Source organism: Geospiza fortis, unplaced genomic scaffold (genome assembly GCF_000277835.1).
Source record: "Geospiza fortis unplaced genomic scaffold, GeoFor_1.0 scaffold130, whole genome shotgun sequence".
In the NCBI taxonomy this organism is placed as follows: domain Eukaryota; kingdom Metazoa; phylum Chordata; class Aves; order Passeriformes; family Thraupidae; genus Geospiza; species Geospiza fortis.
In genome coordinates this window covers 1,049,281-1,065,641 of record NW_005054300.1, presented here as the reverse complement: position 1 = coordinate 1,065,641, position 16,361 = coordinate 1,049,281, and the positions used below count along the sequence as shown (strand labels likewise).

At 38.4% G+C, this 16,361-nt stretch overlaps 1 protein-coding gene across 3 annotated transcripts in view; it reads left to right on the top strand.

Moving 5' to 3' along the window:
• Nucleotides 1-16,361, top strand: part of VTI1A (vesicle transport through interaction with t-SNAREs 1A) — a 259,604-nt gene that overhangs the window by 233,205 nt on the left and 10,038 nt on the right. For 2 of the 3 annotated variants that reach the window (XM_005416371.2, XM_005416370.2), the window contains one exon: nucleotides 15,011-16,361. This exon is cut by the window's right edge and continues 10,038 nt beyond it. In XM_005416371.2, the coding sequence (XP_005416428.1) occupies nucleotides 15,011-15,104 (94 nt within the window). In that variant the 3' untranslated portion in view covers nucleotides 15,105-16,361. The remainder of the gene's footprint in view (nucleotides 1-15,010) is intronic. The other variant, XM_031061886.1, reaches the window with a different exon arrangement.

The following is a 16,361-nucleotide window of genomic DNA, read 5'->3' as shown; positions in this document are numbered from 1 at the left end:
TGGAATGCAGAATCAGGCCCCTAAGGATCCTTGGTAATGAAAGGTATCCTGTAACTGTAAGGTATTATTATGATGACTACTCTAGAGAACATAGAGGTATTGAAGTTGGCAAAATGAATTACAGAGTTAAATGTATAAGTAAACCAAGAAGCGACTGATGTTTTTTGCATAGTAATAATCTTCATAATAGCTTCATTTGCACAGTTATTTCATTTTATACTTAAGGCACAGTTTTGAAGCACAACTCAGTGGAGATTTTTCCTGTAATCTATAAACTTTAATGAAAGCTAATTGGAGGACAAATTTTAATCTAATTAAAATGTGGCTGCATAAAACAGAAAGGATGAATGAAGCGAAATGCTCTATGGGGCACAGTTTTCAAACAATGACTACCCTGAATACTAAGTCAAATGAAGCTTTTGTAAAATGATGATCATGAACATTGCCAGCAACAGAACAACCTTGAGAAACTGCAAATGAAAGTTTTCATGTATTCAGTTTAAAAAGTGGACATTTGACTCACAACTGCATAAGGACTTTTTAAAAGAAAATAAAAAGCAACACAGTCTCATCTAAAAACATAACAAGTAAATTAGCCAAAGGTGTACATTCCGTCCAAGTTCTCATGATCAGCAGATGCAAATGTTTGCAGTGCACCGATGAGTTATGAGCCCTAATGAGATTTCAATGCTGAGCAAACAATAAAAATTTATGCATTGCATAGTTTTAGTGGCCTTTGGCTTCATGGTTAGTGTTACACCCTTTCAACAGCTTCAGTAATATAATATCCAGCTGGCTTTGGAGGTAAGGAAAATTTTAGGGGTGAACTGAAATTGTGAGAAATAACGTGATTGATTGCTTTGTCAGAATAATGCATTTCCACGGTATAATTGTCCATAGTAATCTCAGCCCGGGTATGGATACATAGGTTCTAGTTATGTTCAGACACAAATTTTGAAGGATTCAGGTGAAGAATGGCTTTTCCAGCATTTGAGCCAGACTGTTTCCTGTGCTGGGTACATGTCCAGGGGTCTCACAAACAGCCCCTCTAACAAGAACATTCCTGTCATAGTCTGGCAAACGGGAGAATTGAAAAGCTGCGCTTTCCCCAACAACTGTCGTGTCTCAAGAAAAGAAGCGGAGGACAAGCACAAAAAGAAAAGCACAATAGATATTGAAATAAATGTATGTAGTGGAGAGTGGGGGGATGAACCAGGGAAATCAACTGGTGCAGTGTGAGAGTGAGCTCAAATGAGTTAAATTTAAAAGTCCCATTTGTGGGTTAGGCTGTTATGCATCCAGAACCTCCACCATAATGATTGCCTGCATTACCCTACATAATATTAAAATCTTAGCGTGTGATTAATAGCAGATTCCCTGCATACGTGTCACACCACACATCTGCAGCAAATCTGCCAGTATATTTCTCTGCTAGTTTTACTTTGGGGCCATAAAGTAATTCCTGTTTTGTGAATGAGAATAAACCTATTATGCACTAGGTTAGCTACACCCAGTTTCTTCTCTTCAGGGAAAAAGAGCTGCTTATTTGATACAGCATCTTGAATTTCAGTGTTCAGAAGTGAGTTTAAGCCTTGGCTAGATTTGCTTGAGCAAGCTGTTGGGATTTGCCTTCACCATTTCTTAGTTATGTGTTTTCCAAAACCTTCTGTGCAGAGTATTGAGAAACTTCTGGACAGCAGTAAACTAGTGGACTTAATTGCAAGGTGTTTATTGCTAAATTTGTTAATGAGTCAACATGCAAAAAAGATATATTTATCCCTGTTTCCTCTTAAAGAAGTAGTAAAAAATAACTTCAAAAAATCTTTTTCTTAAGCCGTTTGGTGATGCAGTTTTGCTGTTCACAAAAGCTCTTTTTCCCATCCACAAATAGCTACCTTTCCCTTTGCCCCAAGGGAACTAAGCATAGCTCAAATGAAGCTTAAAAAAAAAAAAAGATATTTTTCCCCGTTGTAACTCAAAGCCTCTGCATATTCACACATGCACACAAAATAAAAAAAGGAAGATGTAGAAGCATTCCTCCAGTCTGCCCTCTGAAGTCCTGTCGACCTGTTTTGCTCCCCAAAATGAAAACAGAACCCCATGAAAACAACTTAAAGGACAACAAGAAAACATTAGGAAAGCAACATCTGTTTTGCATTCTTGGCATCGAGTCTGTCCTTGCAACACAGGGTCTGACACAGATGTACAGGGTTATGACACCACTGAGTACTGCTTGATTTAAAATGGTGTAACAGAGCAGAATCAGGGCACTGAGCTCTTACAACTCTGTGCAGAGCTCTGGCGCTTGATCTCCTTTGCAGATGTGGGACTCAAACCCCACTGAAGTTTTAGGCATCTTTCCATTGATTGATGTGGACTGTGGAGCAAGTCATATTCCTCCTCCAACCATTTAGAATTTATTATTGACTGATCTTGCTCATCGTGTGTGTTTTTTGCTGTCTGTAAAGTCTCATTGCCCTAGTGTGTTCCAGTCAGCTGCACTGTGCACAGCCACGCTCAGAGAAACTTTCAAATGATGCTACATAATTAGACTCTGCAGTTTTTAAGTAAGATAAAATAGTAGCAAGGGGGGAGACATTTAAAGGTACTCAGAAAGACAAAAAGAGCTCTGATTTAATTGAAGAGAATCAATAGTAATGTAAATTTAGGAAGCCAGAGTTGCCACGACAGCAGCTGTCTCACCATGACTGCTGGGATGGCGCAGAGGGAGCACATCTTTCCCTGTTTAGTTGCCCAACCATAGTAGTAGCAAAATCAGCTCACCTCAGCCCTGGCACGGCTTCAGGTCCCCGCGGAGCTGTGCCAGGTGGCGGTGCCACCGTGCAGTGTTTTCACCTGCCACTAGATGTCTGTGTGGGCTCTGAAACGTTCTCGAGGGGTGATGCCCCTGGTAAACATACAGGCAAAACTGGAGCGCAGGCTGTGTAGAAGCCTTTTAGTTTGTGTTTATAATTGTAACAGCATTACTTTAATTAGGCCTGTGTTTAAAGCAATATGTGTTGTCTAAAACCAAATTCCAGCCTTTCTCATTTGTAGCAGATAAGGTGTTTTTCTTGTCCACATCTGTTTAAGACTGTTTCCTTTCTGTTCATGTGAAGAGCTGAAATGTATCTTAATGCTGTGAAAGTTTTGGAGGCAGTTGCTGAAATGTAAAGTATGTTCATCTTCTTTTTATTCTGAAATGATGAAATAGCAAAATATAGAATATCTTTTCCGTAAGTGAATTGGTAAGACACATATATCAGCACATATGGGCTCATGGAGGAAGGTAATGCATCAGATGTTAAGTTCATTATATTAAAGGAAAACAAACAAACAAACAAACAAAAAAACCTCTGGACCTGGGCACAGAAATCTGTTTCCCAATTCTATTTCTCAGCAACCCACTGGCTGGCCAGGGCAGCTGCAATTGTGACCAGCTCTTCTGCAGATATCTCCTGAGAAAAATGCAAAAGTAATCAGCATATGTTTGGCTTTCATTTATCTCTGTCATCCGGGAATAAGGTACAGATATTATCAGGAGCAATGAAAGGTTCATTCTGATATTATTTTGAAGTTTTTTTGTCTAGACAGAGAGGAGCAACCACTTGTATCTCTGTGGAACACACAGCCCCATTCCACACGCTCACATCCTAGGCTGAAGGCCAGAGGGAAGTAGTAGGCTGTCTATATTAAAAAAAAAGTTTAAAACCACCACCCACTCATCAGGTGACTGGAGACTGTGGTTGTAAAATATGCTGCAGGCAGAAGTTCTGAAAAATCCCAGAAAGTGTTGAAAACATCTCTAAACAAGGTATTTTTCTCCTGCACCTTTCTTGCTAAAGGTCCCAATTGCTGCCAAGAAAGCTAGTGAGAATGTTAGCTGCCAAATAAAAAATTTATGACAGTGTTTGGCAAAGGATTGTATCACTGCTTGTTTTATACATTTCCACAAGTCTCTTGAAGGGCTGTTGGACACATACAGCTCAGTGATCACTGTGCTTTATCTCTTCTTTAATATATTAAAAAAGGAAGTTCCAATAAAGTATGGTTTAAACAATAGATTTTTTTTCTTTGAATACTCTCCTATAAGCACTTGCTATGGTGAGAATATAATTGCTAAACAACATTCCATGTATTAAAATTGTTTTTAAAGCCCTTTACCTGACAAAGTTACCTGTACATAGTTAAAATACATGAATTTTTCAATTAAAAATATATTGCTTTTGGAATTGTGCTTTTTATATGTGGGAGTCTGGGCCAATAAACTGTCTGTTAAAACATAAAGAAGTCTATTCAGTCAAAGTTGTGTCTGCCACTTATGTTTCAAAACCCAAGAAAATAATGTGTTTGTATTACATTGCTCACCAATATCAATTAGGTTTTTGGCTCTATCATTAAATTAATGTTGGGGAGAAAATTGTTCGAGTGGATTTAGCAGAAAAATATACATTTGAATACAGAGCTGTAAGCACAGTGACAATAATTATTAAGCTGGCTGATGCTGAAGCAACACCCTTAAAAATATTTTCCTCCACTGAAGAAACAAAATGGTCTGTCTCTGTCTTCTCAAACCCGTTATCAGATTAGGCTTCCAGCTGATAATTAGTGCTGTTTAACACAGATCTCATTGCTGGGAAATCTCAAAGCCTGAGCCGTTTACTTTTCCTCATTATCATGTGCTGCTGGAGGTGGGAGCTCTGGAGCACGGAGCTGTAACCCCCTGCACCATTTTTCAGGAGACAAAGAGCCTCCTCTTCTCTCTGGTGCCCAGGAGTGGTGGGACACGGCTCTGGCTTGCTGTCCCCTTCCAAGGGGACAACCAGAGCGGTCCCCAAGCTGCCCCAGGGCCCACAGCTCTGTGCCTTCATGGCACAGCAAATAACTCTTGAGCCACCAGCACTACAGCTGCTGAATGCCTTGTGTATGCTTGTGCATTTCATGGTGTTTGATATAAAGTACTCAAGACAGACCAGCATTAAGAGGATTATTTCAGACAGCATTAGGAGTTAATTTACAGAAGATTAGCTCTAAATCAGGCAGATATCATAAGCAAATTAGCATCAGTTGTAAGAGATTCAGAATCAAAATGTGTGGTGGTTTTAGTTTTTCCCTGCATGTGCTTAGTGGAAGAGTAATATCTTTATTCATTTCCCCCACTAAGGTGTTACATCTCAAATAGTGAAGAACAGGTATACTTATTTTTTCCTACAAGCACACTATTTATTATGATGCTGTTTATTGGCAGTGAAACTGCTTAGCTCCAAATACCCTTCCTCTGCTGAATATTTTATATTTCATGCCATTTCTTCATTGAGTAATGTTTTGTTTGGCCCTAGAAATGATGTCTCCATGGTGTGTTACAATATTTTAAATAGGTAATATGGAGCTTTACTTCTGAGTAACGTAGTTAATCCTTTTTTTTTCTGTTAAAATGAGTCACATTCTAATGCGAACTCATAAAAATAAAGGAGTGTATAAAATGCTACATACCAGAGTGAAGATTATAGGTCCTTAAAAATAGCTTCCTTAATATTTATGCTGGTAAATTATAAATTTGTTTTATTTCCACAGCAGTGATGGTTAATTTGTATTAAAAAGCAGATTCTGTTCTTCAGTCAATTTTCCAGACTATTTTTCTGGCTGCAGACAGGCAGACATGAGCACCTATCCCATCCCTTCTCAGTATGGCAGTTTTGGGAACACTTGCCCAATTAGTAGGGAAGATGATGAAATGGATTGGGCCATGATATTAAAGCCTGTGCCCTGAGTTGTCCTTGAGATTCTGAAAAGTTTTGAAGTCTACAAATAGGATTCTCATATTTGGAGAAATTTGTGTTCTGCTGTCCAAGAGATTAAACTGCTTAGTCTTCAGTGTGCTCCTGAACACTTGGGGTTTTAACAGAGGAGGGAAGTCTGGGCGGTACTTTTTACGATTTTTTCCCTCTCTTGATGGACCAAATTCCTCTTGACAAGGTTGGCCTGAGGTCATGAATGTCTCCCTGCCTTCTATGAGACAGGAATCTCTGTGCCTTCCAGGAGATCATGAAGACTTACACCTACCCTAAGCCAGTTGGGCTTGCAGGTCCCTCTGGTTGCAAGACCTGCGAGGGGCTCTTGCACTGTGACTTTGTGCCCTGTGGTTTTACCGAATATTTGGAGATTGTTAAACCGAGGGGTCTGAGGTCATGACAAAGTAGAGGCTTCTCTGCTCCCCTAATAGAAATACTGTAACATGCTGGAAAGAAAATACTTTCATAGTGGCAAGTATCTCCTGACAACTAATTTGATAGTTCTCTATCAGGTAAACCATTTGTGAATACATCGATTCATTTTATTTTTCACTGTTCTGTCTTCACTGTTCCCAGGTTTTCTCTGAACCGGTTGGGCAAAAATTGATTTTTATTTGTTCCACTGGCCTTGTGGAAAATTAGCTTATGAACTGGTTTTTATAGGAAGACTCAAAGCACAGAAAAGGTTGAAAAATAAGCCTATAGCAGTCAAAATTGTTGTCTGAAATGTCTTCAGACTGGAAGGCTGAATTTATTGCTCAAAACAAGTACTAGCATTGTGGAGGTGTGCAGTCCTGCTCATTATCACTGGAAAAGGGGGAACCAAAAAGCACAGTAAAAAATTAAATTTTAATAATGCTCGTGATATTTTCTAAATCCTTCTTGACAGAAAGATTCTCATTATTTTTATCTGTCTCAGAGTAGGCTCTTTTAATGCCATCTCACAAATGGCCTTAGCCATGATTGTTTTCCTTTCTTTTATAGCATTTGAAAAAAAATGAATATATACCAAAAAAAATTCTATTCTATCATTCAAGAAGTGCCATGAAATGGTAACATTTTGGGTAGCAGATCTTCAGGAACAATTGCTGCAGATGCCTTCAGGTTTTTACAAAAGAGGTCAACATTGTTAAGACAATTGTAGGAAACTTGCCATACAAAAAGATGCCCAGTTAAATATTGTGTAATCAGAAGAAAATAATGCAAGAAGAGTGTGTGTGTCCAGTCTCCAGCTTTGTCACAGCTAAAACCTGTAGATTAGTCATTAATTAAATTGAGGCAGGGTGAAAGACGTTACTTCCTTTCATCTGTTTAAGATATATCTTTTAGTGGCTTCTAATGATTATGGAAGTTGATAAGATGCAGACTTTTGACATTTTTGTTTTCTTTAAATTGCACAGAATGTAAATTTAACTATATTTATCATAAAAGCCAATATGAGATCTTGTACGTTCTTGTCATTTTATAGCTTGCATACATTTCTTCTGCTGGAGAAATAATTGCTTTAGCTTTGAGTGCTGACGAGGGGGTTGGGGCTTTTTTTTTTTCCTATTAACTGTTTGGGGACCAGGGTTTCATGTACCCGATGTGCTGAAGAATGCCACTGCACCGACAGCTGGGCTATCCACCCTCCCTCTGAGCTCTTGCTAAAGCTCTTGTAATGTTTGCTAAGGCCTATGGTTCTTAGTCATGCTCAGGTGACTAAATGTGTGATTTGTTCTTCTTGATACTTCAGTACCCTGAGAAAGGCTGGTTGGAGATTAAGACAACCTTGACTCCTTCCACTTGCAGTTGCCACTGTGCATGTGATCATCATTTAGACTTGCCAAAGGGATCTGGTGTTGCCTGTGCTTTGCATGAAATGAGTTAGTCCCTCTCCCGTTTTGGTGGGTGGGTTTCCATGGCCCCAGAAGCCTCACTGTGCCTCCTAGTGACAGTCATAACCTAATTGATTCCCTCTGTGGAAGGAGTGGACATGGAGATGGCAGAAAGCTGAAGTTCCATCAAAACCATGCAGAGAAAAGTTCCATGTCAGGGTCTCAGGAGCAGAAGGATACTTTTCATCCTTCAGAAATGCCTTCCCATGTGTTTTTAAAATAAGCAATGAATAAAATCTGGCTAGTACAAGATTTTCACCACCCTTCAATTTTGTGTTTTGACCTTTAGTCCTATATCTATGGGGTCCTCAATCAGGCTTTCCCTGTTACTGCATTTGATTTCCAATCGTTCCTGTAGATCTCTCTCCTTCCCAGGCCAGTCAGTCCCCTCTCCCTCCCCACACATGCCCCACTGATCACTTGGGTACAATTTTCACTTCCTGAGACTGCCAGCTCCTTGAGAGAAGACCCATGCAAGCCCTGATGGCTACCAAATAACACTATACTCCAATGCTGTTCATTTGGAATGTTTTACAAGATTTCTATTATTAATTAAATGTCTCCATAAGTATTTTAACTATCAGATATAATCAAAATAATTTTAAGTTTTAATATATGGCAAAGTTGTCAGAAGATGACACAGCAAGGTAAAAACATAGTTGAGTCAAGGAAGGCCAATGTGTTTCAGCAGGCATTCAGCCAAGAGAGGAATATCCTTTCTTTTACTCCTCCAGAAAAACTGTCAAAGGAAAAGTGTATTTGCTTCTGGTCAAAATTTAATGTGCAAATATAGAATCCATTAAAAATAGATGATGGATCAAGGTCTTTACTGTCTAATTATTGATTAGCATCTTCTGCTTCACTGGTGAGTTTCATCTGTGCAATATTTCTGATTGATGGGAGATTACACACACTTTACAATATGCCAGCGCCTCTCTGTATGATTTTGCCTTCAGAGCTCGCAAGCTTTCTTGCCTGGGCCTCATGTTCAGCCTTTTAGAGATATTCATTCCTATGTTGTAGGCACCTAACCTAGCTGACCAGCACTGCTGGGGTGCCTGTATGGCCAGGAGAAAGAGAGGGCAGTTCAGAGCAGGACTTGAGCTTATGTACAGGGAGCTGAGAGATTAGCCAGATATAATTTAGATGTTTAAAGTGGGATAGTGTGACTACTTCCCTGCACCTGTTATTACATGACTCATTCTTTCATTCAGGGCCCAGGTGGAAACACATTGATGTGGTTTGAGTGTAATATTATAACTAGAGATTGGTATCCATGTTATTGCAAGTAGACAGCTCCAGTCCTTAAGACTGAACTTTTAAGCTAGAGGACATAGCACTGCACAATTCCTCAGTCCTATCAAAAAAATCATAGGTGCCCTGTATGGCCTGGCTCTTTAAATAAACCCTGCTACAAAATCAGCTAGAAAAAGCCCATCCTTTTTTAATCACCAGCCCTCTGTTTTTGAGGGTTTCATTTTGTTATCTGTTCAGCTTTCAGCAATTTTATATGGATTTTCCCAAGTTCTTACAAAGAGGCACTTTTGGGAAGGAATTCAGAGAACATGGAAGAGGCTTCTGCTAGGAACAGTCTGCAGACTGATGGTGGACCTCGGGAATTGTGGTCTTTTTGTCCCCAGTAAGCCATGGGGGGATTCCATCCCCTCTCCACCACCCCCAAAGCCTTTTCACATCTAAATATACAATGTCAATTACAATGTAATTAGGTCTTCTGGCTTGAGAACATAAAGGCATAGACATATGTTCAGAGTTTGTGGTGAGGAAGAGGAAAAAAGTTGAGCATTTTCCAAATTCCTCACTTTTCCCATGGTCAGCTAGAGGAGGGCCAAGGAGTCATAGGCAAGTTGTGCAGATATTTTTTTCACTGGTATTTCTGTTTGCTAATTTCAGTCATTAATGATGAAAAATGTCTCAAGTCAGATACTTCCAGCCAGCTGTAATTCTGCTAGGCAATGTTCTCTTGCTCTTTTATTACAGTAGATTGCCATGTCTTTATGTTTTTGCCACAGCCTGTCTCATTCTTTTCAGTTGCCTTTATTTAAGAAAAGCATTCTTAAACCTGAAGATGTGAATGATTGAACAGCCCCCAGATACCCTGAACTTGAGATTTATCATGATGTATCTAAGGCTTTGCTTTACCAATCGTAACATTTTATTCCCTTGTGTGGGGTTTAGTGCTTCCATTTGAAAACTCATCGTAACAAGGATGTCCATATATATAGTAATAATTGTGTCTGTCCAGAAGCTATGTGAGTATAGCTGTATTACTTTAAATGCACATTTAATTTTGCTTGGTATGTTTTTGCCTATTTGACTAGATCCACACTTAGTGTTTGTTTGAATCTGCTGATTTGCACATGAATATTGGACACTTAAAAATCGTTTGCCACTGATTTGCATGCACCTATTTTCTTTCATGTTAGCAAAAACTGCCAATCAGAAATAAAAGGGCACAAAAAAATGCAATAGCCAAGTATTCAAAGTGACCATTTAAGATGTGATTTTGTGTACAGAGCAAGCCTTTCTGTGCAGTAAACTGATAGGAACCACTTCTAGTTAAATCATAAATACATATTACAGTGAAACACTGTTGGACAGTGCTCTGTCATCAATCAGTCTGTGTTCTTGAGGACACTATTTTTCAAGATGCCTCCTTTAAGAATAAAGCCCTGTGTTGTAATGAATGTGTGCTAACTGATCCCCGAAGCCATTTGTTTGGTTTGGGTTTTTTTTTTTATTTGTATCAGTGTCAGAGTTGAGCTTCTGTAGGAAATTTTTTGCAGTATTTTATTTGTAGTCCTCAAGTTAAGGAGACACTCTTTATGCACCCGGAGTCTGCACTGGTTCGTTTATATCCTGCATTTTGTTAACATGTTACCGTGATTGCTGATTTTCATGACAATTGTTATTGTACCATCAGTGCTTAATGGCAAGGCATCATTATTCAATGCTGGTCAATCAGGCACTAAGACATGTGCAAGACATCAGGCTGAACCCATATAGATGTCGTGCACTCCCCTGCTAATGAATGCAGTTTTATAGAAAGGTTTAAACACGGTTGGCATCCTTAATGTAAGGTTTGCAAAAGCTTATTTGGGAGCTGCTTTGTGTTTATATGGAGCAGATCTAAACATGGCACAAACAGAGTTAGACCCATTGTGTGCGTGTGTGTGTGTGAAGCCACGGACAGGCACGAATCCTTTGGGGGTTTGAAATGTGGAAAGGCAGCACAATTTCTGCCAGGGCAGCAGTGAGGGGAATGGATTTTCCGGGAGCATCAGTGTTTGGTAGCACACGTGGGACCTGTTCTGCTGAGTGCTGGTTGCCCTGTGCAGCAAGGAGGTGATCCTCAAAAGCAGGTGGTGTCCTGAATGTGGCACTGGCTGGAGGCATCCTCCAGCACAGCAGTGGTTGGAGATTAGGCACTGTGACCATAAGGGTCAGGTATCTGGAAAGGTGGAGCAGAAGGAAACTCGAGAGGAGAGGGATGTGCTTTCTGTGTTATTAGTCCAGAGTACTCTTCCAGTGCGTCAGTTAACGTTACCCTTGTGTCTGCTTTAGTTACGGTTTCTGTGTGGTTTTGCACCCAAATATTTCGGGCTGCTGTCTATAATAAACTAGATGGAGCTTGGTTTAAAAGCACACATTTTTTGTCTCTTCTAACTCAAAAGTAGAATGAGCCCTTGTACTCCTAGAGACTCGAGTATGAAAGGAACAGTAGACATTGGCTGTTAACGAGCTCCCGCACAGGGCTCCAGCAGAACTTGGTGTGAATTCAGTGCCTAAGCTGCATCAACTAAATGGTTAATTCATCTCATATCAACAGCACTGTGATTCATAATGTAAACTTGAGGAATCCTTGATGTTTCAGTCACACATTCCTCTTAATTTGGCCATGCATTCTTTTAAAGCTACAGTGTGCTAACTTAATAAAATGCAGCATGCAAATGCACAAGTTTTTGCCTTCAGGCATTTTAGCCACGGATGTTTCAATGGGTGTCTTCTTTCAAGTATATGTTCTTTCCTAAATTATTTACCCTGTAAACATGCTTTGCATTTTCAAAGAAAAATCTGGGCTTCCTCATTCACCAGATTTTGTTGAATTTAAGGTGTAATAGAGATAAAAGACTATCATCTGCTTCTTGTGAGCATGTTAGCCTTTGGGATTTTTTTGTAGCGAGCTTAGGCCCCATTTTCTTCTCCTTTGGTATTATCATTCCCTCCCCCACTTAAATTCCTTGATGCTTTGCCTAGAGCAATACCCACTGGCAGTGTCTGGCTGTGACAGTACTATAGGCTTCTCTACAGATGGGTCCTGCCAATGCCAACCATTGTTCTACAACTGTGAGCTGGCTTGACTGTCTTGGATCACTCAAAACCCCCTTTCCTCTTCCTTTTTTCTTTACTCTAAAGGGTCATCCTTGCCTGTTGACTTTGAGATCTGAAATGTGCTGAAACCCAGAACTTGTGTTCTCTGTCTTAGCTGCAGATCCCAGACTCGGATTTCAACAGGCACCACTGAGTCCTCCTTGGGACTGTCCTGCTGCTGCCAAGGAGTTCTGTCATTCTCCTCCCAGCCCAATCCTTTGGACAGTATGCAGTTAGTTTAATTTTACTTGCTCACTTGAAAGGAAAACAGTAAAACTCAGTGTTATTCTTTTTTTAAAGATATAAAATTAATCTTTAACTGTGGACTTGGATATTAAAAGTATATAATGCTTCAGCATAGGAATCTGTTGATAACATCCATCCTATTTCATGATTAATTTGTTCCTTTTAATATGATATTCTTTTGCTGCACTGTGCAGACTAATTCAGATTCCTAGAAATTGAACTTTGATATGTATTTCCTAGATTCACACCGTAAGTGAACCTTCAATTAGCAGATACAGGTGGTGGCTTGCCTCACTCTGTTTTCTTTAAAAGGATTTTAGAGACACGGACACTGAGTAAATAATCTTGCAATCAGGTGTGTACTGACAGGGTATTAAAAATAAATATTAAAAATAATGATGATTTGGGGGACTTCATGCTTCTTTTTTATTTTTCTTTAGTTTTGCTTCTCAGACAATGCAATGATTTTTTCGGTGGGCCAGAGATAGGAGGAGTTGATTTGAACACTCAGTATGTTATGTATGCCTTTGCCTAACTATGTGTTAGATTAAGCGAGTTTCACTCACAGTTAATCCTTTGTAAATTAGCATTATGGATGCCTTGGGGCCCACATCCCACAAATAAAATGGTTGTCAAGCCAGCTGCACTGTGTATTACTTAAGCCTGAATGTTTTAAGAGTTTTCATGCTTTTAATCTATTTCACTGCTGAGTTTCAATTTTGCTGAGTGTCCTTTCAGGAGTGATGAGGGCGAGTGAGTAAATATATATTCTGGTTTTCATGCATTTGCCTGGGCAAATCGTTTGTTATCAGGTGTTTGGCAGAGAATGTCACACCCCGCCACAAAAGAGAAGCTTGTAAGTTCAGGTGTTAAATTGAAGTGCAAACCAACAAGAACCAAAAGCCCTTAATTAGCTTTATTTTGTTAGCCTGCTACACTTTTTTTTTTTTTTAGGGAAAAAAAAGAGTGAGAAACATCCCTCCCTCCTCCTCATCCTTTTGGCAGAGTAAATATTGCCTGTTAAGTTTGAATTAGCTGTCATCGCGAAAGAATTAATGCTGTGGTTGAGCCTTTCTAGTGAGGAAGGGAAAAATAAACGAGACAGATCTTAGTTCAGCTTTAAGTGATAAATGAGGACAAAGCAGCCCATTCATCTCCTGCTAGGAAAGTGGACACAAACACTAAAGCAGTTTTGCGGAAGACGTGTCAGCAAATGTGATCATTTTGTAACCTGTCAGGAGGATAGAGAGCTAGTCCTTTTAGAGTGTCACAGGGGAGGGTGTCTGTCTGATGTGACAGTTTTCATCCATCCATTTACTGCTTTTCCTATAGGTGGGGGGTAAGCAAGGAGAGAGCTGGAGTTGGTTAAAACTGCATTTTTCTTTACACTTCCTGGTATAATTTATATGTATATCCACCCGAATCTAAATGAAAAACATTTACCAAGAAAAACTCCCCCCTGCTCTCTGGAGTTTCTTCTCTCTTTCACTGTGTGAAATATGTTCATTTTAACACATTACACTCCCCGTCTTCAAGTTGTACTAGGTTTGATGTTTCACAGTTTTACCTCTTCTTACCATTGTTTGGTTCTTGCAGACTTGTTTTGTTTTGTTTTGCAGAAGTATGAGAAAAAAATATATAACTGGGGGTGCTTTTATTGCACTTGGTTGTTGGGATTTTTTTTGCTATATCTCTCCAATTATGATTATAAGCTTCATGTACAAGTGTGTTTTGCAAAACTCCCTATTTATGAAGAGCCTGTGAAAATATTCTTCCTTCTCTGTGAAAATGGAATAACAAACAGTGAATTCTTACAATCCAAAATCCTCCTGTACAATGCCTCAAATTCTACTGTTTCTTGATTTAGTAATTTTAATTGACCTATTAATTTTAGGAAGAATCTGAAGTGATGTGATGATTGATTTTAGAAACAGGAATTTCTCCCAACAAATTATGGAAAAATATTAGGACTTTCTACTTCTGGCATTTTTTATTTTCACTAATCTTCATTTTTTTCGTACTGCATAGAAATGTAACATTGCCTATTACCATAAGTAAAGGTATGCTACAGAGACAAGAGAGCTTATGCTTTTACAACATAAGCTTCACAGTTTGACACTTGCTTCTTTATATCATCCTTTTCTTCAAAACTATCTTTTGTACTTTTCCCTTGGTATTTTAGTACAAGTGAGTATCTCATTGACATGTGTTTCCTTGAAATCTTGTTCCTTAATAGTAAAATCCCTTGAAAATTAATAAATTGTTTCTTTTCAGATTAAAACTACTGAAGATTTCAGAATGGTTTTAAAAAATATAATGGTATCTACTATTATAGACCACCCTGCTTGACTGAACACTATTTTTTCATTTGTTCTTAGAAGGTTAATAAATTGGAACATCATTTATTTAATTTATTCTAATATGTATATAAATGTATGCATAATTCAGAAAATTCTACTTCTTTCTTGAATACAAAAGTTGGATTTAATAGCTACATAAAGATACAGTTGGAAGCACTGGAAATTGGGAGAAGTAAAAAATAATCAAGATACACAAAATGGTAGAGGGAATACTGAATTTGTGGGCATATGTCTTTTCTCCAGTTTTTTTTGTACACCTCATTTTATAATTTTTATATCTATTCTGCTGGTTTGATTTATTGTTTTATTCACTGCAATTTTTTCTGTCTCTTCTGCTTTTTTCTAGGATCATCCAAAACCGGATTTTGATTGTTGTGCTGGCAGTCATCATCATCTTCACCACCATGATGGCTATTTATTTTTCTGTCAGGGGACGCTGATATCTTTGTTCTTCACTAAACAGCAACAAACTGCTTGTTCTGAGTAATTAAGACAAAGTGGTCACATGAATCATTCTCTTGCACTGACAGAGTCTCCCTCTCTTTTCCACTCTTCAACTCAGGTGCAAGTGGTGTAAAATATTTTGTATTATTGATGGCATAGTTGATGGCATGTGGGACTATTTTTTTCTTACATATTTGTCCTTATCTGAGTGTTTTCAGGATCTTAATATTTGTTGGAGTGAGGGCTTGTTCTGGTATAAAAAGACTTAATATGTGTTGAATTCACCCACAGACAATTAGCCTGTAAGTTGCCAGAGTTTCGTGAGGGAAGAGGGGTCTTTGCACTTTTCTTGTGCTGTGCAGGGTGTATGAATATCAAGCAGTATCTGACCTATGATTTAAAATATAAGTAAAGCAAAGCCCAAATGATGTAGAAAGTGAACCTGTCTCCTGTGACTAACTCCCAATCACGCATTATCGTAGTAGATGTAACCTGGTTAAGAACAGTAGCTAGTTTTAAAAAGAGAGCAACCTTAGGATGGTGTTTAATATATGATGTAAATCCAAAACTCAATTTAACAATTTTTTGTTTTAACTTAGGCTTTCTTTTCTGTTATTCAAAGCAATTCCACTTTCATCAAGATCATGAAAATGCATCACTTACCTAAAATGTAGTTATGGCTACAGCCCATCTGTTGAATCTCTTTTAAATCTTCCAGTGTTGATATATGTACTGATAAGCATTACACACTAGGCCCTTAATGACGACATTTAAAGATACTTGTCTATTTGTTGCTGATCGAAAAGAGATCTTAAGTAATAGTTCAGCAACAAATGTGTGATTATAGTTCATTAAACAATCTAGATTTTTAATACTGGCCTGACTATGTTGAGACTGCATGTTGGAGTATTTTGAGTGTATTAAATTCTGATGTGATATTCCCCTTTTTGAACAGAAACTGTAAAAATGTTAATTTATATATGCTTTTAGCTGATATAATATATCATAGTTTCATCTACCTGTGTGTAAATGAGCTGTTTCTCTTTTCCTATTGGCTGTGCTTCTTGACAGGTTGAGGTCATTTGGCTTATATTTAAGTTTGCAACTTCAACAAAGGTCTATCACTGCTGATGTGATAAAGTTCATATTTTTATAATAACTTTTGAATTCATTATTTGCAATCCTTTACAAATATTGCAAATGAAGAGGAATATTAAACCCTTGAACTTAAGCCATTAAATGTTTCCGAAAGA